This window comes from Sinocyclocheilus rhinocerous, unplaced genomic scaffold (assembly GCF_001515625.1).
Source record: "Sinocyclocheilus rhinocerous isolate Xijiao unplaced genomic scaffold, SAMN03320098_v1.1 scaffold11227, whole genome shotgun sequence".
In the NCBI taxonomy this organism is placed as follows: domain Eukaryota; kingdom Metazoa; phylum Chordata; class Actinopteri; order Cypriniformes; family Cyprinidae; genus Sinocyclocheilus; species Sinocyclocheilus rhinocerous.
The window spans coordinates 6,245-29,992 of NW_015656503.1; the positions used below are offsets into that span (position 1 = coordinate 6,245).

General features: G+C 36.3%; 3 protein-coding genes and 1 long non-coding RNA gene across 4 annotated transcripts; 2 read left to right on the forward strand and 2 right to left on the reverse strand.

Annotated features, from left to right (window-relative positions):
• The first annotated feature begins 60 nt into the window (after positions 1-60).
• On the forward strand, positions 61-15,419 carry LOC107720159 (uncharacterized). Its single transcript, XR_001637583.1, has 3 exons — positions 61-152; positions 1,015-1,162; positions 15,409-15,419. It is a non-coding gene; the product is annotated as an uncharacterized LOC107720159 (long non-coding RNA).
• LOC107720157 (pleckstrin homology domain-containing family F member 2-like) lies at positions 9,229-10,582 on the reverse strand. Its single transcript, XM_016527792.1, has 2 exons — positions 10,465-10,582; positions 9,229-10,255 (listed from the first exon to the last, which is right to left on the reverse strand). Exon 2 carries the CDS (start codon positions 10,242-10,244, stop codon positions 9,372-9,374), a length of 873 nt encoding a protein of 290 aa, XP_016383278.1. The 5' UTR covers positions 10,245-10,255; positions 10,465-10,582; the 3' UTR covers positions 9,229-9,371.
• On the reverse strand, positions 12,873-16,020 carry LOC107720158 (ribonuclease P protein subunit p29-like). The gene is made up of 7 exons (XM_016527793.1): positions 15,962-16,020; positions 15,658-15,710; positions 15,175-15,398; positions 14,795-14,872; positions 14,612-14,673; positions 14,363-14,464; positions 12,873-13,534 (listed from the first exon to the last, which is right to left on the reverse strand). Exons 1-7 carry the CDS (start codon positions 15,966-15,968, stop codon positions 13,398-13,400), a joined length of 663 nt encoding a protein of 220 aa, XP_016383279.1. The 5' UTR covers positions 15,969-16,020; the 3' UTR covers positions 12,873-13,397.
• Positions 16,021-16,463: 443 nt separating this feature from the next.
• LOC107720160 (SHC SH2 domain-binding protein 1 homolog B-like) lies at positions 16,464-22,319 on the forward strand (the record flags this gene model as incomplete). Its single annotated transcript, XM_016527796.1, has 7 exons — positions 16,464-16,799; positions 17,052-17,237; positions 17,321-17,436; positions 17,554-17,762; positions 21,006-21,101; positions 21,579-21,809; positions 22,142-22,319. Coding segments are annotated over exons 1-7 (1,212 nt in total), but the record flags the coding sequence as incomplete, so codon positions are not given.
• Between the last annotated feature and the right edge of the window lie 1,429 nt (positions 22,320-23,748).

Sequence of the window (23,748 nt, forward strand, 5' to 3'; positions counted from 1 at the left end):
TATATGCTTTTAGCTTCTTTCATTTTGGTTCGCTGACAGATCCTCTCGCCTCCATTCCCGCCGAGGCCTGGTTTTACTACGAGTCTGGCACTGAAGTCTGAAGCAGCCACATTTGGGCGGTTTTCTACTCAAATGAGAGAATTCATCAAATGGTAAATTTATATTTGTTTTTGAAAGCATTGAGTGTGGCATTTCGCTGTTTCCATGCTTTGAAACGGTAATAGTGGGACTGTTAAACATTAGGCGCTAACAATTTCGTTTTTGTGACTCATAACACCGTGTTGAAGTGTCTTGTCTCGCCTGCTGCAAACGAGCAGACAGAGCTAGCATACCGCGGAACATTTACCAGTCATTTTATTGACGTTGTGTGGACTGCGTAATCTGTACGTTGCTTGTTCTCAGCGCTGAATATCATGTTGTCATATCTGGGTCAAGACACAAACGCGCTACCATCAAGTTTTTCTTATGACAATTACGTTTATGCAAGCATCGTGAAAGTGAGTTAAAGGTACGTTAAACTGTAAATCCGTCAGTCTTTCAATTTCCTTCAGTGCCCACTGGCAGAGCATGCAGGTACTTTAGCTTGAAACCAGTCTTTATCAATTCATATGGCATGCTATTTTGGGTTAAATAATGTCCTAAATATTTCTAGATATACAAAGTTAAGTTTTAATGGAGAAATATGTCTGAATCTATCTGTATTTTCTTTTCACATTATAAATAATAAATTAATAGTAAGATAAATTCTTAACACGTGTTAATTTATTCTAATGTAGTACACTGTTCATTTTAAGATGCCTTATTACTCCTATTACTCACTTAAATTGTTTCAGGCCTCAATGTGAATATTGCACAATGTTTCATTTAATTGACCCTAGAATGATGTAAAAAAAAAAAAAAATAATAAGTTTACGATTTGACACCCGTATTATAGACAGTTCTCAGCACACTCAAAATTAGGGGTAATCACAGTAATAAATTACTGAAATGAGTGTTTTTGTCCTTTTTCAATAGAATTGGCCCAGACTTCTGCAGTGTCAAGTGAAGGAAGCTCCTCTCATAAGATTGCAAACTGTGAGTCTGATGACACTGAGTGTGAGTGATGGAAGCCCTTCAAGAAAGGAGCAGAATGCTGAAGATGACGCCAGAATTGTGAGTCTGTGTCATTTATATGTTATTCTATGTACAGTACAAATTTAAAACGCAAAAAAATGAATATGAAAAATTAAAGTTGAACTGGGCAGGCACACAATATCAGCTTATGTTCACACCTGGAATTTACTAATTATTAATTTAAGATTTTTTATCAAATTGCAAATATTAGATCTCTTTATGAAGTTTATGAAGTATCAAAGTGGTAGTTGTGTGGACTGTCATTCAAGGGACAGAAATCTTATATTCTAATATCTTCAATTGTGTTTCAAAGATAACAAAAGTCTTGGCTGAGTAAACGATGAAATTTTCATTTTCAAATTTTTGAACTAACCCTGTAATAAAATAATGTGGCCATATGTGTCACCCAAGATGTGTGCTAATGCCAGGTGTGAACAGAAGCACTGTGTGACTACACAATCAACTTAGCAGTATGGTTCCTGAGAGAGATATTGTTGTCATTAATTGTTTTTTCTTTTAGTGATATTGCATCAATTGGTCTCCTACTTCATTTGATTCCACCATCAACACAAGGCTGCAAGGGACCTGGAAACATGTCCTCCTATCAAGCTGAAAAATATCTTCAAAAAGGTACATTTGGACATTTCTGTCTCTACCTATTGTCTGCCTCAAAATATTGCCAGATGGGTTGTATATGAAAGACTAATGTAAATAAAATCAGTTGGAGAGCTGACCTTGAGTGTTATTCTTGTCTTTGATCTGCAGGCACTAACAAGAAGAACAGCTTGATTGCATAGAAGAGACCACGCAGCCATACCTGCTCGCTGATGGGACAACGAGGAACATCATTCATGGATGCTACACTACTGTCAAATCTACCTGTCATATTTGTTCATGTCTAGGTAAATTTGATGATCTTGTGTTTTATTAACTATTTTATGTTTCTTAACTTAATGAATGTGACTGACTAATTAACCTCTACACATCTGATATATGTTTTAAAGTTGCCACTTTGCCCATTTGTTAAATAAACTTTGAAATTTATACATCTGTCTGAAGACTCTTGATTTTATGTCTAATCTTGTACATTAACACCATACAATAGCATTTTTATGTTTGCACTGAAAAGAATACTTTATTAATAACACTTAAAGGATTAAAACAACACCAGGGGTGTTAAATACCCCATAGTGTAAAATTTGAACAACAATAGCAAGTGTAACACTTTACACTCGGAGTGTAATTTTTCTACACTGTAAGGTGCTATTTTAACACTAAAAATTCAACACTATGAACAGTGTACTTTTAACACTACACAGATTGGGACCATATATGATCTTTAGTAGTGTTAAAATCGACACTTTAAGTGTTAAATTGACACTGCGTTTTTTACTGTGTACCTGTACCAAGAACAAATGTGGACTTCTCTTGCTCTACTTCTTTTCACTCTAGTGGTAACGCCAAGCAAAGCCAGTTAAATGGGAAGGTCACTACACTCCCACCAAATCATGTTATGATAAACAAAGAAAACAAATCATACACGATTTCAAACTTCAATGACCTTTTTCAACACAAAACACATAAATCATACAAAAAAATATTTTAACCATATATTAAACCTATTGTCTGATGCAAGAGATTTACCTGCATCAATGAATCACTCTCAAGTAGAACCACTCATTTTTGAATTGGTTGCTCAGTGATTGAAGGTTTAGAGTGATGCCCTAATATAGTTTTCGTTCTCCTGTTTGATCTGTAACTTGTCGGACTAAGCCATTGCTCCCTTGAATGACCTTGACAACCCAACCTAACTGCCACTGGTTCCTTGGCAGCATGTCGTCTTTGATGATGACTTTAAGATTATGTCAGGGTACATGCCAGTTCTGTCGTTTTGAGATATTCAGGAGATACTCTCTTTTCCAACAACTCCAGACCAGAACTGTTCAATTAAGCATTGGACTCTGCGCCACCTTTTGTAACGTCTTCCTTCAGAAATTTCCCAAGAGTTACATATGTAGGTGTTATGGTTGATTCCTTTTCCTACATCTCTTTTTCAATCCAGTTTACCAGAGCCACGGAGTATCACTGTGAACCTCAACATGTTTAAAATGTTTAAATATTGAAAATACTTAAAAGAAATGAGTAATAAACAATAATCTTTTCTAAAACATGTAAAATCTAGACCATCTTATGAGCCATTTCAGTACAGTTAAAGGGATAGTACAGTGCAAAATGAAAATTCAGCCATCATTTAATCGCACCACATCTGACTTTCCATTATATGGATTAAAAAAACAACAACAACAACACTGAGACATTCTGCAAAAAAAAAAAAATCTCAAAGAAAGAATGTCATACAGGTTTGGAACGACATGAGGGTGAGTAATGATGGCCCAATTTTCATTGTTTTGGGTGAATGATCCATTTAATCAGTTAAGCAAAGTTAACATTCAGATTTGCAAGTAAAATAGTGTTGTTTTTCATATTATAACATATAATACCATTTAAATGTTATTTTCTAAAAGCATAGGATATGATAGGATATAGTTGGGAGGTTATGACCTGAACCAGAATCATCATTTAATTTTTGTTGTTCTTTAAGGCTGGTTTGGAATACACTACACAACTTTTAAAGTTGAAAACAGATTTTAAAACATTAGGCATCACTTACCAACTTTGTAAATAGCTGCCAAGGAAAACTGCCATTATACACTAAACGACCGAGGATCATACACTACAAGACTTCAAGTTGTTCCAATCACAACAAACTTGCTAGGAGATGCGTGACAAATGAAAATTACATTCGTTCTAAAATCGGCTCAAAATATCAGGGGTGTGGACTCGAGTCACACGACTCCAGACTTGACTCGGACTGGAGTCCCAAATTTGATGACTTGCGACTCGACTCGACATAATTAAAGAAGACTTGAGACTCTGACAGCAATGACTCAAGACTTGATTTGGACTTGAGCCCTGTGACTCGGAAAGACTTTATGATCAGAAGTCGTTATAGACGCGTCCCTGCAGCGTTGCGCTTGACTGGCAATAAGCCAGAGACTGTGTGTTTAGGGAGCGCTGGATATATAGGCTAGTATAAATTAATGGAGTAATAACACAAATTACGACAAAAGAACCGAGATAAAAAAAAATAAAAAAAACATGATTCGTCTATAGCGATCTCCGCTCATGAAAAGCGCTGCCCTATGGAAAGCCATATGGGTCATAATTCGCGTGCTTTTCACTGCCGTATCAATATTAAAACGCCGTTTTCATAACGTCGCCAGGCGTTAAATAAGCGCCGTTAGGCGATAAGTTAATGGCAGACGCCACCACGCGTTAAAATAACGCCACACGCCGACCGACGTTAAGTTAACACCACACGCCACTTAAGATGCAGATTTATTTGCTCATCTACATGGACACACCTCTCATGGCTACAAGGACTCTACGGCAAGTCGGAGCATCCAGTTTGCAAGAGCGCGAAGATGGCAAGTACAGCCCTTACAATTCTAGATGTAGGGGGAAAAATGCCCCTGAATGAGCTTTTGTCTCATAAAGTTATCACACGAGTCATGAATGAGTGCAAATTTGGAAATTATTTTATACAACAGTTAGATAAATAAGAAATTGTATGGTAAGTCTTGCAATATATTGCAAAATATATTTATAATCAGTCGTGAAAATGGACAAAATTCACTGGGGGACCCTAGCTTGGAATCGGGTGGGGGGGAATAATGGTAATAAAAGGTAAAATAATAAATAAATATATATTATTTCAAACCTTATGCATTTATTGCTTTAAGATATTTTGAAGAATGCTGGTAACCAGGGTCGGCGCCAGAGCGCACAAAGTGCACAAAGGCTGCTTTGAAAAAAAAAATGTTTCTGAAAGTAATTTTCAGATGCAACGGGGAAAAAATGGCTAAAAAAATTTATTTACAAAAAAAATTGTAAATAAAATAAAAATATTTTATTTACAAGTTTCACAAACATGAAACTTGTAAATAAAATAATCTGATGTATAGCCTATGTACAATTTAATAACATATAGCCTAGTTTGATATAATGAATTGGGTGTTCGTCAAAGATTGCATGCGGTCGGAGATTCCCGTGTTTACAGCTCCGTAAAATAACCTACTGGGAGCTCTGTAGTTTTGCTGTATAGGCCTATAGATACTTTGAATTTTAAAGTTGAGGACTTGCAACTCGACTTGGACTTGCCTGTCTTGACTCGGGACTTGACTTGGGACTTGTCTGTCTTGACTCGGGACTTGACTCGAGACTTGAATGCAAAGACTCGAGACTTAATTGACTTAATTGTCTAATTGACTTGCAAAACAATGACTTGGTCCCACCTCTGCAAAATATCAAACATGTTTGCTATCCTCTGACTAAATGGAATCAGAAACTGAAACAAAAAAAAATCAGAGTCTGTAAGTAAATCTGTCAGCTCAAATTTGCAGACTGGCTCTGACTTTTGGCAACTAGCACTGACTTGTTCAAACTGTCGGGGGAAAATCGAAAGTCGTGTAGTGTATTCCAGACTTTATGCAATAATCCATTCATATGATCAGGGCTGGATTGGTAATCGGGCATACCGGGCATTTTCCCGGTGGGCCGACGCACTTAAGGGGCCGACAGAATGTTTTTGTTTTTTTTTGTTGCCAAGGACCATCACGCAGGGACAGTGAGCAGCCAGTGGGCCATTGGATTGTCTCCTGTATTGACAGCGTAAACCATCCAATCACAATGTGCTATAGACGGAGTGATGAAGTATTTTGCTCCACCTATATGTGACCATGGACCACAAAACCAGTCATAAGGGTCAATTTTTCGAAATTGAGATTTATACATAATCTGAAAGCTGAATAAATACGCTTTCCATTGATGTATAGTTTGTTAGAATAGGACAATATTTGGCCGAGATACAACTATATTGGGTTAAATCTTATTATTAAATCTGGAATCTGAGGGTGCAAAAAAAATCTAAATATTGAGAAAATCGCCTTTGAAGTTGTCCAAATGAAGTTCTTAGCAATGCATATTACTAATCATAAATTACGTTTTAATATATTTACAGTAGGAAATTAACAAAATATCATCATGGAACATGATCTTTACTTAATATCCTAATGATTTTTGGCATAAAAGAAAAATCAATAATTTTGACCCATACAATGTATTTTTGGCTATTGCTACAAATATACCCCAGTGACTTAAGACTGGTTTTGTGGTCCAGGGTCACATATAAAGATCGCTCCACTCCAACTTCTTCCGCGTCTGCTTTTCCCACGCTTTCACAGCAGATTTATCAAGAACAGGCTTGCTCTGCAGTGAGTGATGTGGGCCAAAGAGCCAGGCAGGAGGAGGAGAGGAGAGTAGTTGAATCTGTAAAGGGCTTGATAGGGACTCACAATGGAGGAAGGCATCTAACCTATCCTAATGTGTGTGCATGCCATGAGTGTAGAATACGTAAACACTTTTTAATAAAATGTAAATTCGTCCCCCGCGCTTTTTTGGCCAAGTCAAGTCAAGTGTGTTCATAGAGGTTTCCATGGGCCAATGCGAATAAATCTAGATTTAAATGAAAAAAGTCATGATGTTGTCGGACCTGACGTTTTATTCTTATCCAAAACAACTAGATGTGATATGAGTGTGATACATACATACATACACTACCAGTCAAAAGTTTTTGAACAGTAATATTTTTTTGTTTTTTAAAGAAGTCTTTTCTCACCAAGCCTGCATTTATTTGATCCAAAATACAACAAAAACAGTAATATTGTGAAATGTTTTTACTATTTAAAATAACTGCTTTCTATTTAAATATATATTAAAATGTAATTTATTTCTGTCTGTCTGTCATACACACTTTCATGTCATTTCAAACCCAAATGATTTTCTTTTTTTCTGTGGAACATTAAAAAAAATATTTAGGGAAATGTCTTGTTTATTGTGTGTGTGTGCGTGTTTGTTTGTTTGTAATTCAGTGGTCACCAAAACAGTTTGGTTACAACATTCCTCAAACTATCTTCTGTTGTGTTCTGCAGAAGAAAAAAAGTCATACAGGTTTGTAACAACATGAGGGTAAATTATAACAGAATTTTTATATTTGGTTCAACTATGCCTTTAAAGGCAACAACCCTGAAACATTTCAAATTGAAGTCTTTTCAATGTAAAAAAAAAAAGTTTTGCAATTTCCATATAGTTCATAATAATTTATTCTATCTTGTGAATTTATAGTCACATTAATTGTGTATTTAATCTTTCAAAGTAATCTTTGAACTTTAGAATGAACTTTGCTTCACTCGATTCCCAGAATCAAGCTCTCAGACTGTAATGCGTTGGAGTTTCTGTACCACACTGCAGTGGACTCACAATCTGTCACTTTTTTTCAGAATTTTTCTCAGTTTGCTGACAGTTTTCTTTGGTAATGGGTCTCTGATCAAGTGGGTTGCGTTTTAACACAATGTGTGGGTTTCCTGAACTATTTTCATCTGTCGAATAATAGGAACAAGTAAAGTATGTGAAAGTTGATCTCAGCTGCTGAACTGGTTTTGTTAGTTACTGTAGATACATTTTTACACAGTGTGCCAAAATTCCGTCATGGAAATTTTGTTAGGCATTTTGCAAAAGAGAAAAGTTTTTAAGAGTTGTTGACTTTCTTCCTGCTACCATATGCATTGGGTACAGTTCTCATGAGAGTGAAAAACCGTTTCAGCCTATATGTGCACATTTCAACTCACTTGGGAGTCTTTTACTCTTCAGCTATCTTGCCTTGGTAAAATTATGCTGAACTGATGCTTTCTCTGATTACTTTCAGAGTAATTGCCTGAGACTAAGTGATTGTTTAAAAGAGATAAATGTTATTTTTCGTTTTGTAAGCCACACAGTTAATTTGACTTATTCAACCAGTATGCTTTTAGTACACTCTAAAAAAATATGGTTCTGTAGAGGTTCTTTACTAGTTCTATTTAGAACCATATCCTTCTGAAGAACAGTTTTATGCTGAAATTATGATGCCTTCATGTGCACCTGTGAAATGACACTGAAGTTGCAGACTGATATCGGAAACATAACATTGAAGTAACCTAAACAAAATAATTATATTACGAACATTAAACCCAAATAACTAAATCTAAAGTAAAAATAATGAAAAATATTCATTTCTATTACTCATCTATATGTTATCACAACTATATGTGAAGCAGAAAGTTGAGTGATTAACACCATTCTTGCTTTCCTCTCACTGATATATATATATATATATATATTTCCACCATGTTTCATATCGACTTAAGAGTTCCACTTGTAAATATGATTTACACGGTCATTTGTTATGATATTTCAACTCCTCTTGAAGTGCACAATATTCCCTTAGTTTTTTTATTTGTAATACATAATCAGTCATTAGTGTGTCACTTGGACTAAAATTCTGCAATTATGTCCTCAAAAACGAGATGGACTACTGATTATCAATGATTTATCCATTTATTTCCATTAATAACAATTTAGATAATCTCTAATGTGTCTGTGTCTATGTTGTCATTTAATGCCAGGGTAACATGATATAATAAAATAGAGTATAATGTCAATGCATAATGTTTTTTTAATGAGAATATATAAAGCTTTATGATCAAATTGAATTAAATTTAAGTTAGTTATTGAAAACCTAGACTAAAATACTGAAATTATGTCCTGACAAAGGATGTAATGTTTGTATGTTTATTGTAATCTTGGGTAATATTGTCTACTTTAATAACTTTGATAAATTAAACTCCACAGGCCTGCAGTGAGAAGTGAGAATACTTCTGTTGAAGATATTGAATTTAATATAATCCACTATAGCATTTAGGAATGTTTTAATTATTTCTTTGGTTTATAAATAAACATGTACACTCACAAAATATGGTGTGTGTGTGTGTTTAATACAATCACCAAAGTATTTTATGATAATGCTTATTTATTGTACTAATTGCAAAAGTCACATTGTTCCCTTAATACTATACAAACTATAATATAAACATTTGTTATACAATAATATATATATATATATATATATATATATATATATATATATACAAATATACATACAAATACATGTGCAACACAGAAGTCATAGAAGTGACTCAAATACTTTAGTGCAAAATACTTTATAATTACTGCTATTCATTTCTGTCTCTGTGCTTCTGTTCTTGGGAGAGGTGCAACACATGATGAGTTTCAGCATAGTTCATACTTCATCACATCTGTCAGGTTCAGAGTCCACTGACGGGATGATTCCTGTGCTCAGGTTTTATGTAGCAATATGGGGAGTAATCCTCATCCTCCGGGCTCTTGAACCACTTGGTGGGCACCTGGTACCCCTGCTCATTGGACTCGTCATCACTGGACATCTCATACTCACGTAGCGTTGGCGTGTCCTCTACGGAGTTCTTCTTCCAGTGCTTACCCTTAGCTCTCTGCTTTCCTTGCTCTTTTCCCTCATGAACGCTGCTCACACAGGCCCGGCAAATTCTCACCGGTCTGGAGGAGATGTTCGGTATCAAGGCCCGGCTCTTTGAGCAAGCTCTACATATTATATAACCGCATCTCCGGCAGTGGTGCCTCCGATTGGCAATGTTAAATCGCTTCGAGCAGCGCATACAGATGGCTGATGCCATGTCAGGGATCCAGGTGGCAGCAAAAAAGTTCTCTGCAGCATTGTCAGCGGGGAGGCCCTTAGCTTGCACTAGGAGGGACTTGTACTGCTCAATATGTCCCATCCACGCGTTCTTTTCCTCAGGCGAGGCCGCCGACACGTAGAAAGACTTGCGTGGCGTGCGGATGAGCCATTGGTTGGGTATGGCCATTCCGTCTTCCAGATCTTCCTGCTGCACATCCTCCAAAGGAATGATCTTCTGCTTATTGTTCCAGCGACCGGGCACCATGATGCTACCGTAGACCAAAATGTCGTTGAAGAGGAAGAACACTTTGGGTTTGGGTCCACGTCTGCACAGCTTTGACAAGCAGCCCTCTCCCACCAGAATACGCCCCGGTTTGAGAAGCATCTTTCCGGTTCGGCCGAAGGTGCTCTCCACTGCCTGGATTCGCTCACGGTTCTGAATAGTAAAGGTCAGTTGTTCTGCCATTTTGGTACTGCCTGTAAAATGTAAAAACAATGAAATGGTCAATTTGATTTCGATGGACATGTAACCATTGGATGAATTTATCCAACATGTAGGTTTAGTTATTAATTCTTAACAGTACTTTCAAAGGACTTTAACCCCTGATTACTCTAATTAACGAAATTACACAATACACACACACAAAATAAATGTTTAGACATCTTAAATATTAATTCAACAATACCCGATTGCTGTGGAAAGCAGTGAATTATCGCTGGGTAAACAGACTCAGTATCTGTTCGCAGTTCTTTTGTCCTTCGAGCTCCAATAAAAATCGTATAAAAATATTCCTCTGTGTTCGGCACTACAGATCTCTTCTTTCTCTGGGCAGGTTGTTCGAGACAGCCCTTTTATAGTGTCGTGAGCTTGTCTTTCCTGTTTGAAAAGGGGAAATTCCAGATCTGCTCTGCAGCCTCTACTATTTTAGCGGTGTAACCTTCCTTGTGCTTGACTGGCACAAACTAAGACACATACTCAAGACATATAGATACAAAATAAAATGTTTTGACCTAACGTCATGTCACTAGAGTCTTGTGTGAAGAGGTAATATATGCTGCCAAGACATTATTTAGACCTCTTGTTCATCAAATTGAATGTAACACTTATAATAAGTGCTGTATTTTTTGCACACCTGTCTAATTTATTTCACAGATTAGGTTAATTAATTGATTTAAAGCTGAAATAAAAAATATATAAATATTAGATGAAAAACTTAACAAAAATTAAAAATATGTTGCCTTGGCAATGAACTAAATGTTTAAGTTGAAGTACAAAAATGATTAAAATTGAAATAAAACCACATTAAATATTAAAAGAAATATTAAAATAAAATGCACAACCAAGACATTCATACAAGTAAAGCATAAATGTAATGTAGTGGCATTCTTTTCATCTAAAATTCCTGTTCTCAGTACTGTTCAGATTTTTCCCATTACATTCTTTTATCGTAAAATAAGTGCAGTCATTTTTATGGGTCTTATTCAAATAATTATATGATGAAGAAAGATGTCTTTCTTCATACGCACTTCCCATTACAGTGAAAAATGTGTGGGCTGAAGTGAACAATTAAGTCTATATTTGTTGTTTATCTGATAAACAGTATTGGCTTAGATAGCAGAGAACTCCATTATCAGATTTACAAAGCAATAGTCAAAACAACAACTTTGACCCTTAAACCAGTCAGATGCCATAACCAGCCTAACAAGTTTTTGGAAAGAAATTTCTGCAAAGCGACTGTAAACAACAGGCTTGTTATATGTTCAAGGCCTATACGTTTAATGCACAGCACAACCTGAAACTTTACGTGCGACTTTTGTGTTTATGTTTTGTGTAGAAAAAAAAAAAAAAAGTGATTTAGAGGAAGTTCACATCCTTATGATGCAACACTATTGACACAGTAATTTCAGAGGAGGAGACATTTAATGTAAGGACCTCTTTTCTCATAAAAGACATTGCACACCAGAATGATTAATGGACTTCATGTGAATTTGCAAGAATGATGACATCCATAGTTGTCTTATTTCAGTACATAACAAGCAGTCACAGCCTCCTTTAACTCAAACACAGTCTTTACTCAAAATCTGTACTATGTGCTCTCAGAAAAAAAAAAGCACTAAGCAATAAATATAATCATTAAACAAACGCTTACGTATTTAATTAGAAAACCTGTTCTGTGTCTTGTATAGGAAGGAGGGATTTTTTTTTACTAGAAGAGGCATTTACAAGTCAACTAACAAGGAAAAACCTTGACTAAGTATCAGGCCCAGTTTCAGTGTGGAAAAAAAGTTCCTTGTTTTGCAAGAGGGCAAATATTACAACATATACTTCAGTGAAACAAAACCACATAACTTATTCCATTTTTACTTGAAATGCTTTTAACTGAAATCTGACGTGGTGCTAGTTCAAGAACACTGGATTCTGAAAAAAAAACTGCTACTAACAGTACTTCACTTAAAGGCAGGGTATGTGATTTTTCAAAAACACTTTAGAAAACTGATTCGGGCCGAATCGCAAAACAAACTTGTAGCCAATCAGCAATAAGGGGCGTGTCTACTCGTGATGTGGAGGAGAGCGCGTTCAGTGCATGGGACGGCCATTAGCCGAGCCGAGCGACAGAAAGCTAGAGATGGCGGATAAAAAACAAAAGAGGAAAACGTCTGCGGAACGATAAGGCAAGAAGTAGGACCCGTGTAAATATCGGATCAGCTTTCCAGCGCTGGAGAGAACTTAAGGAGCGGAGGCCTGCGATCGGACGTCGAGGTTGCTTTGTTTCTTCTCAATAGGTGAGTAACACCGTGTCTACAACAGCTAAAGTCTGCCTACACTGGACGCGATCAAACGACCGTTGAAAACCATTTGAAATTTGTGTCAGCACGTCATAAATAGAACCTGGCAGCAGTTTTCTGTCGGGGATTTGTTGCGCCGCGCCGCTCACGTCCGTAGACACGATGTAACATTGGTTTTGCTTTGTTTCACAGAACTAATGGTTGCCTGGGTTGCGTACGTATATGTGGGGCGGAGCTATCAAAATAGGGGCAAGACCCTTTTGGGGTAGGGGCGTGTTTGTTTTGGTGATTTCAAATATCAACATTGGCTACCAGAAATCACTTACTCTGCCTTTAAAGTTGTATGAAAATAAACATTATATAACCTACTTAAATACCTCGCACTATGAGGAACTAATTGTACAATATAAACATTCTTAGAGTGGATCTACTATCACATCTAACATTAACAAAAGAGTTTTGAAGATGTTTTTAAGGAAGAAGCACTTTTGTAGCATTTGGAGTGCTGCCTACCCCTGACGATAGAATAAGGTCATAAATAAACAGTTTGTGGGAACCTTGTATAAAAATGAAATGACAGGTATGATAAAAAAAAAAGAAGAGGTCAAAATTCCTTCTTACTCCCTTCTCCTCCAAAAAGGCTCTCCTTGGTGGACAATCAAAAGCAACTACTTTTCCTAAATGGCCCATATAGTTTCATACCTGCTCAAAGCATAAAAAAAAGGAGTCATAACAATAAGAGGAAGCTAAAAAATACATAATGATTAAATGTCTTCTCTTAATTCTCCAGTATGAGTCCAGTTAAAGTTGACATGATGTTTAAAATGTCCCATTACAAGTCAATAGTTCCTTTTACTTTGAATTTCTTTGCTGACCGCTCACTGGAGCGCAGTTCAAACTTGCTGCCATAGATGTGTGTTACGAAATCACCAATCTCCACACTGAACACACTATTCCTCTTCGGGATAACTGCAAAAAGAGAGAGAAAGAGAGTAGGGGAAAAGTCAATATTCAAAAGAAATGAAAAACATATACTTGACAATGAACGAGCGACACTGTCTGAGAGGTTAAAGTTAATCAACAGTCAAACAAAAAAGAGGAACATCTTTCTACACAATATATTTTGACAAGACTTTGTTCTCAGGTTCATTTGGCACATGGGTTCTGAAAGGTGGCTAATGACTGCGAGGAAGAAGTTCGAATTATTTTCGTGACACAGACAGAGGACTCACTTTCGGTCTGGACTAGGGCTGTCACGATCAGATTTTTACTAAACTATTATCATGGTCAACAACACATTCATGATATTCATATTATTGTGATATCTCTAGAATAAATGATGCTCAAACTCATCTTTAACGTGTCAACCAGAGGGTTACTGTAATTAATGTGTAAATTGTTATTTTTGGGTGAACTGTCCTTTTAACAGGGTATCAGTCTTCATTTGTTTAAGTATCAGGGTTATCCTCTATACCAGTATTTAGTGAAACCCCTAGTCTGGACAATGATAAAAGAATAAAGTTTTACATACTGTTTTTTGATTTGATTACCATAGTGCATATAGCCACAGTAAAACCTTTATAGTTAATTGCAAATTTCTCATATTTCATTTGTTTTGGACTCACTGGCTGCACCTTCCTTTAGACTAATGGACAAAAGCTTGGTATGGCATCTTTGAGTACTGACATACAGTAATGACATTATTTTTTACAGGTTCACGTCATTTCACTACTGTATGTCAATACAGTAGTGAAATGACGTGAACCTGTAAAAAATAATGTATATTTACACATATACCTTTCAGTTTGTCCTCTTTTGTAATGATTTTGAAGACGTGCTTCAGTTCCTGTACCAGGATGCCAGTTAGACCAACATACGAGAGGCATTTTGATCTGACAACTACAAGGAAAAGAGATGTGAGAGAGAACATGAGGTTCCACTACATGCTAAAAATATCACCATTAAATTGAATCAGGATATACCGCTGCTAAAGCAAAAATGTGTTCCTTTGTTCACAGACATTTTCTAATGGGCATGACGTTGTACCTGTTAAGACAGCACCATGGAAATCAGCTTTCAAGAGCTTCTGCTGGATCATCTGTGGGTTGCTGCATTCAAAAGAAACAGGGAGCACATTCATGGAGCGTTAGCAAGACTGGAAATGAAATTACACCCAAAAAGTCAGAAATTCTAAAGAACATCTTCTGGAAATTATGACACACATCTTACCTTCCTGGTTTCAATCCATTACACAGATCCACAATGTACTGTTTCCATAGCTCATGCAGAGGCAAGAAGAGTACATATCTACAATCATTACCAAAGATGCATGAGTGATTTTAGTGATAAGCAGTACTTTTACTCACATGATACAACAGGTCAAGAAAATATGATCATATTACCCCAATTTTACAGTCTCTGCACTGGCTACCTATTAAGTTCCGTATCAGTTACAAAATATTATTACTTGCCTATAACGCCCTTAATGGGTTAGCTCCAGTGTACCTAACTAGTCTTCTACCATGCTACAATCCATCACGCTCCCTAAGGTCGCAAAACTCTGGACTTTTGGTAGTACCTACAATACTACAGAGTGAAAGAGAGTATACTTTTGATGTGCAGGTTTGAGCTGGAATATTTTCAGCTGTCTTCTTTCTTTGGCATTCAGTCCCTTGGCCTTTCTTGTCTTTCCCTTCTTCTTCATTGGTCTTTTATATTCCAGTACCACTGCCTTGTGCACCATAATTTCCTCAATGTCTTCATCCTTCATTTGGGGAAGGCAATTCCTTAGGAATGCTTTGGTGAATGCATCCGCTGCCGCTCCTTGTTGAGACTGTGAAAAGTGACATTGAGCAACATATTAACAAGTTTGTCAAGTTTTTGTACATCGAACAGTGTGAGTGCATCTGCATCATTGAACTGTTCCATGATTTCAAATCTTTACAGATCCAAGGAGCCCCCATGCAGAGCCCCAATATAAACACTCAGTAACACTTTACATATGAACAGATTTAACAGAATTACTAGCATTTTTACACGATGGAACAGCATGAATGAGGAAAATAATGCTAATGATAATCAATGTGAGTCACCTCAACTCCCAAAATTTCGCTTTGCTCTGATGGGATTCGGGATCGCACCACACCTGGGAAAGTGAAAGTAGTTAAAATAGTACAAGAAACATTATAGATGAGGTTCATTTTGTTTTCTTTTGGCAAAGAGCGAGTAAATGACCGTAATGTTGAGTTTAAGGATCCAAAATGATCGCAACACAATTTATTTAAACAATAAAACATGAATAGGATTGTAAACAATACAGAATCGTCTTCTTCTTTATATTTCCGGCAGTGTAGACACTTCTGGCGTATTTCAATACAAAAGCATCACCACACTTACTTTCCATAGTTCAAAACACACGAACCAAAAAAACACTGCTGCTCTAAAATCACATGCTGACAGGACAGACGAGCTGATCCCCGATTCAGACCCATAAGATGGAATAAGAGTCAGAGTAATCGAGCACGGCATCATTCACCATATTTACGCTCTACAATAAGAATAAATAATACTGTGAAGATGGTTTATGTCTCGTTATATGGTGAGTATGTTGTACTACTCCGTCTCTATTCACGATGAAGTCACGATGAAAAAGACGTGCAGACAGATCTTTACTGTCACAAGAGATAACATCCAGTTATGACAATTTTGATAAGAAATTATGAGGTAAAAATATTAAACTCCAATTTATTTATCCAATGATAAATCGTTCATAACGAGATCTATAACATACTTTTAGAGTTTTCAATTCATGCGACTTTAAAAGGGTTTACAGTGTGTGCAGTGTCCCTTTAAGAGTGTGTCGGTTTGCTCCACCCCTTGAGTTTATTGGGCTCTTCTGCTCCGCCCAGGCAGCTTTTGAAAATAGTTACAAGTCAAGGGAGGAGACCGACAGTTAGTTGATAACTTAGTTAAATAAACCCTTTTATTGCTATCTATCCCTCGTTTACTTTAGCTAGATTGACGGTTTAAGCTTCAGTGATGTCTGAGGAGCTTGTGTGTTCAAAGCCGGAGGAGGTGAGAAACGCCGAGACAGAAAACAGCGTAGAAATCGTTATCACACTGACCAGTGAAGATCCACCAAATAATCAAGATCATAACGTCAACCAACTGACAGAAAGAGAGGCAGAGACGGTCTGTAATGAGATCAGACCAAACCACAGTCTGGTTTCAATAGGTTTGTGATGTTTACACGGTATATGAATGTAACTGTGATTTCTGTGTGACCTCTTCCATATATAAAGTTACTTTATGTCATTTACTCCCATTAAATAAAAATATGAATCCAGTGTCTGGATTTGAGTCTGCTGTTTGTTTGTTTATTCATTTATTTAATATAAAATGATCCAAAATACTCTTGTTTGGATATTGGATGTAAGTCTGTAGGCCGCTTCATTAAACTTCCATTGCTGATGTATATTGTTTTTAGAGTTATTTCAGACAGAAGAAGATGATGATGATGACAGCGGCACCCATTATCTGAATAGTGATGAGAGACCATGTACTCATCTACAGCGAGCAGAGAGGCCAGGAAATGGAAAACTGCCGGACACCTTCCAGACAGACCATCTTCTGTACTATGAGAGATTCAAAGCATATCAAGATTACATGCTTGGTAACCATCCAAACACTTCTGACAGACACCCACAACAGTAAATGAGTTAATAAGTGTGTTTATAAACCTGAGTTGTTTGACAGGTGACTGTAAAACATCTGAAGTAGAAGCCTTCACGGCTGAGTACCTGGAGAAGATAGCGGAGCCATGTGATTGGCAAGCCATATGGCACACTGATGTGTTTGATGTGCTGGTTGAAGTAAGTTCATTATAGCATGCATTTTGGGTATTTACAGTTAAAACGTGAAAAGATAATGCTTATGATTGAAGCATCTGCACAAGGGAGTGTTTAGAAAGCTGAGGGTTGTTGTTGTAGGTTGTTGATGTCGATTGTAAAGAGCTTAAGGCAAAGGTGGAGATGGTGCTGCCGATGGAATGTGAGACCAGAGGCTGTGATCTTACTGAAGAGTCCATGAAGGCCCTGCTGGAGGCTACACTTCATAAAGTGCCTATTCTTGAGCTCTCGGTTGTCTATGATGAATCTGGGGACTTTGATCAGACTGCTTTGGCCCTAGAACACCTCAGGTTCGTTAACTCTTTAAAGGTATATTTGTTTCCCTATTTTTGAGCAGCCATGCTATTCAGTTTATGTTGGTAGTCCAGCAAACATGAAATAACAATGAACAATAGTAGGGTTTATAGGAATGATTTATAGTAGGAAGTAAATCTGCAAATTATTTGAAATGCATACACTACCATTCAAAAGTTTGGGATCGGTAAGTTTTTTTTTTTTTTTTTTTTTTTTTATATTATTGCAATTTAAAATAACAGTTTTTATTTTAATATAGTTTAAAATATAATTTATTCCTGTCATGCAAAGCTGAATTTTCAGCATCTGATTTATTATCAATGTTGGAAACAGTTGTGCTGCTTCATGTTTTTTGGAACCTGTGATACTTTTTCAGGATTCTTTTATGAAAAAACAAAAAAACAGCATTTATTCAAAATGGAAATCTTGTGTTACAATATACACTACCTTTCAAAAGTTTGGGGTCAGTAATTGTTCTTTCTTTTTTTTTTGAAAGTAATGAATACTTTTATTCAGCAAGGATGTGTTAAATGGATAAAAAGTGATAGTAAAGACTCACATTGTTAGAAAAGATTAATTTTAAATAAATGCTGTTCTTTTTAACTTTTTATTCATAAATTAATCCAGAAAAAAGTATCAGTTTCCAAAAAAAACATGAAGCAGCACAACTGTTTCCAGCACTGATAATAAATCAGCATATTAGAATGATTTCTGAAGGATCATGTGACACTGAAGACTAGAGTAATGATGCTGAAAATTCAGCTTTGATCACATAAATAAATTATATCTTAAAGTATAAGAAATTGAAATAATATCTCCCAATATTACAGTTTTTCTGTATTTTTGATCAAATAAATACAGCCTTGATGAGCACAAGAGACTCCATTAAAAAACATTAAAAATCTTACTGATCCCAAACTTTTGAACGGAAGTGTATATTCACATACACTACAGTCAAAAAGTCAGTTTGACTAAAAATACAGTTAGCCTAAATAGTAGGGATGCACCGATACTGGTATCGGGCCCCATACTGAGCTCTTGTACTCGTACTCGTTAAAATGCCCCGATATCAAACGCCGATACCACACAGCATGTGATAAGTGCCATATTCAGACAATGAAACACCGACAACAGAACAACAGACAGCAGAATGGAGTTATTAGAGATTAAGGATGTCTACGAAGTATATGTATGCAATGAATATAATGTTAAACATTCAGTATTAACACCTGTATAGCTGATGTGCGCGAGCATGTTCTAAACTATAGCGAATAAACTGTGATAATGTGAGAAATGTTGAAGGTGTCTGAATGCATTTTGGTTTGACTCTATCTATTTGATAAATTAAGTTAACCAACTAACATTATAAATACTCTTTTGGTTTCTGTACCCAATATTTAAAAAATTTACAAATGTATCGGTATCGGGACTCGGTATCGGCATGTACCAAAAATAAAAGTATCGGTATCGGGCGAGTACTGGAAAAAGTGGTATCGGTGCATCCTTACTAAATAGTAATATTGTGAAATGTATGCAATTTAAAATAAGTCTGCAATGTCTTTTACAAATCCTTCAAATATGCTTATTTGGTGCTCAGAAAACATTTCTCAAAGTCATTGTCAAAGTTGAAAGCGTTAAATATTTTTGTGGAAGTTGTGATATTTTTTTCCAGTGTTCTTTGAGTAAATGTCATTCTTTTGAACTTGATATTTAAAATATAAATAGTTTATAACGTTCTAAGTGTCTTTACTGTCTTTTGATCTTTTAATTAAAATCCTTACTGAATAATAATATAATATACATATTATGTATGTAAGGAATAATTGACTCTGGGTAGTTGAATTATTAGAAAAATAATGCACACCCGAGGTGGTGATGCGCGTCGTGGCCGTTACACCTCGGGTGTGCATTATTTTTCTAATAATTCAACTGCCCAGAGTCAATTATTCCACTTATAGCCTACTACGGTTACCACACCTCAAGACATCGATCAGATGATATATTTAAAGGGATTCGTCTGGTTTTTGTACTTAAATCGCTATTGTGAGTAGGATTATTTCTTCCGCATCTCATCCAACGCCTCTTTTGCTAGTTCCAAAACGTCATTTTAAAGCTGGTAAAATGAAATTACTTATTTATGTGCTGGTAATACTATATATATATATAGATAGATACAACTTTTTGTTTTAATAATGTATTAGTAAATGTTAGAATCAACATTAACTAAGATTAATAAATGCTTTAGAAGTATCTTTCATGTTAACTAATATAGTTATCTAATGTTACCAAACGGAACCTTACTGTAAAGTGTTGCCAAATATAAAACTTCACCTAAAATTTAAATGAAAATGGAACACATGTGACCCTGGAGCACAAAAGCAGTGTTAAGTCGCTGGGGTATATTTGTAGCAATAGCCAAAAAAACATTGTATGGGTCAAAATTATCCTTTTATGCCAAAAATCATTAGGATATTAAGTAAAGATCATGCTCCATGAATATATTTTGTACATTTTCTACCATAAATATATCAAAACTTAATTTTTGATTAGTAATATGCATTGCTAAGAACTTCATTTGGACAACTTTAAAGGCAATTTTCTCAATATTTAGATTTTTTTTGCATCTCATATTCCAGATATTCAAATAGTTGTATCTCGGCCAAATATTGTCCTATCATAACAAATCAATGGAAAGCTTATTTATTCAGCTTTCAGATGATGTATACATCTCAATTAAAAAAAAATTACCCTTATGACTGGTTTTGTGGTCCAGGGTCACACACACACACACACACACACACATATATATATATACATACATACATACATGCATACATACACCCACACACGTTTCAACTACATAAGCTGCAAGCTAATTAGTAAATTTCTTATTTCTTAATATATTATTGTTCATTTTTATTTCATATTTCATTCCATAATACATGAACTATTGTACATATATACATTTTGAAATGTGGAATGAATATCTTGAATATCTTGGTTTGCGTATCTAATGAAATTAAATTCTGTGTGTCACAATTTGAGTATCAAAATAGCGATGCGAATGTACAATTGTATAACGGTTTGTGATTCTGAAGAGTTTCCTCTATTATACTGACCTGACCGGTTAAGCAGGTTTTCCTGTCAGTCTCACTCTCAACCCCCCCATCCCCCCACACTGGCTTTCTCCCCCTCCCCTCCATCATTCACTCTCGCACGTTTCTGTCTAATCCCCACAGGTTTTTCTATAAGCATATCTGGAGGAAGTGGGATGAGGAAGATGAGGACGATGACTTTGATTACTTTGTTCGGTGTGTGGAGCCTCGTCTTAGGCTGTAAGTGTCCTCTGTGTGTCCCGTCTCTTCCCCTGAAGCATGACCGCATAACACTGAATAAATCTAAGTGTTATCCCAGCAGCTCTGTGGCTACTGTAAAGAAGCTTCGACCACCTGGTGGCAGTGTGTACTCAGTAATGAACAGTTCATTATATGACAACACTATAAATTGCTTAGAGAAATGCAAATAAATTTACTTTGCAAATAATTTACAGAGTCATTATGAAATGTGCTATTTAATCTAAGCGCAGGATATCTAATTTTAAACTCACATTGGCATAAACAAAAGTGGAGATGTCAAATAAATGAGTCTAATGGTACTATTGTGACATTTATTTATTTATTTTTTAAGTTTGATTGCAGTTCTTTTTGGTGCCACCAGTTATGCAGAAATTCCACATTTTCACCTTTTATAAGTACAGAATTTTCTGTCTGCTCATATCCATATTCATCTCCCCCTCCATGTATTTTCCACAGGTACTATGATATCTTGGAGGATCGTGTTCCAGCTGGTCTTGTAGCCGAGTATCACTCGACACTGGCACTCTGCTTTGAGAAGTTTCAGGAGTTTTCCAGCCTGAGAAGTGGCCTGGACAGCGACTCTGAGTCTGAGCAAGACAACATATCCATGGTGGAAGGACTGCGTCTGTATGAGCAGCTGGAAGCACTTAAACGCAAGCTGCGTATTATTGAAAACCCGCTGCTCAGGTGATTATTACTGCTGCGTGTGTTGAGATTGAGAGGTGTTTGTACATATGTACCCACAACATGACTTTGCTCCTCAACCCCAAGTTAATCAGGAGAATAACATAATGAGTATAAATGTGATCAGACATTCACGCTTTTCGAAGTATTGACTTATTTACGTTTTCCAAACCTCAGGATCAATACGCACTGCTCTACAATTAATCATCAGTCTTTCCTAGTTACCAGATTCCAGATGGGATCGAAGACGTGTCAATGCGAACAGCTGTGTTTGAGAGAGTGTGCCTGCTAGTTCTTTGGATTGCTCACCCATTCCACCTGTGTGTCCTTTGCAGGTATGTTCTGGGCTACAAGGTGAACTCCGGTCAGCAGTCATGCAGGGCAAAGGGGCCACGTCCCGCTGGCGACCGAGTGGTTCACTTGGTATCTGCCTCGGCCACAGTTCACCAGCTTCAAAGCTTGATAGCTGACAAACTGATGCCCCACTATTCAGGTGAAGAGTTTGAAGTGCAGGTGTGTGTATAACCCTTTCTCTTTTTTATGTTAAAAAGTTACATGCTGGTCAGAAGACCTTGTACTCACCTTTTCAGGATAATGGTCTTGTTTTCTCCTGTACTGGCTTTGTAAATGGGGATTTTGGAAGGGGTTTATGATATCTAGACTGTGATAAATATTCACACATTAGCCTTAGTGCTTTTTGTTATATATATATATATATATATATATATATATATATATATATATATATATATATATATATATATATATATATATATATATATATATATATATATATATATATATATATATATATATATGTACGTGTGTGAACAAGAAGCACTAAGGTTAAAGTTCTCCCTTTCACAGTCCAGATATTATGTGTATATGTGTGTGTGTATATACAGTCGTGGTCAGAATTATTGGCACCCTTGGTAAATATGATCAAAGAAGGCTGTGAAACGAAATCTGCATTGTTAATCATTTTGATCTTTTATTTAAAAAAAAAATCACAAATATCTAACCTTTCATTGAACTAAAACAATTGAAAATGGGGGAAAATCTCATTATGAAATAAATGTTTTTCCTCAAATACACATTGGACACATTATTGGCACCCCTAGAAATTCTTATGAGTAAAATATCTGTGAAGTATATTCCCATTCATATTTACAATTTTGAGCATACCAGGGTGATTATGAACATGAAATGATCCAGCCATGGCTTCCTGTTTCACAGAAATATAAATAGGAGGGAAAACAAAGCCCAAATTCCCTTAATCATGTTGCTTACCTAAATCATATTTTGTAAATATCTTTTTTTTCTACCACAGAATGTATCTATACATTTCTGTGAGTTAGGCTACTTTGTGTGTGCTGTCTCTCTCACACACTCATTCAGGCTGTGCAAGCCTCATCTGGCATGACATAAATACATTATCAGTCGCCGTTTACACTGAATGCAATTAGAATTAGAATCATTCTCACGCGAAACGACATGTTTGCACGTGACTGTGAGTGTGCGCGTGGCTGTGACGTCATTGCCGGCGCCGCTGGCAATAAAAGGATCGGCTCGGAAAGTGACACAAGCAGCAGTTGTGAGTGGGGTGGCCAACCCTAGCCCCGCCCCTGCGTTAATTGCGTTAAATATTTTTAACGCATTAAACTGAAAAAAATAAATAATCGCCTGCGTTTACGCGCTAATTTTGACACCACTAATATATATATCTATATATATATTTATATAAACACCACGCCACCTGCGGTAGTTGGTCCATTACCACCGCGGTGGTAAAAATCTGCCACCGTCACAGCCCTAATTGCTACACCCGCTGACTGCAATGATAGAGCTTGGACAATATCCAGGACAATTTTTAATATAACTCCGACTGGATTCATCTGAAAGAAGAAAGTCATATACACCTAGGATGCCTCGGGGGGGGTGA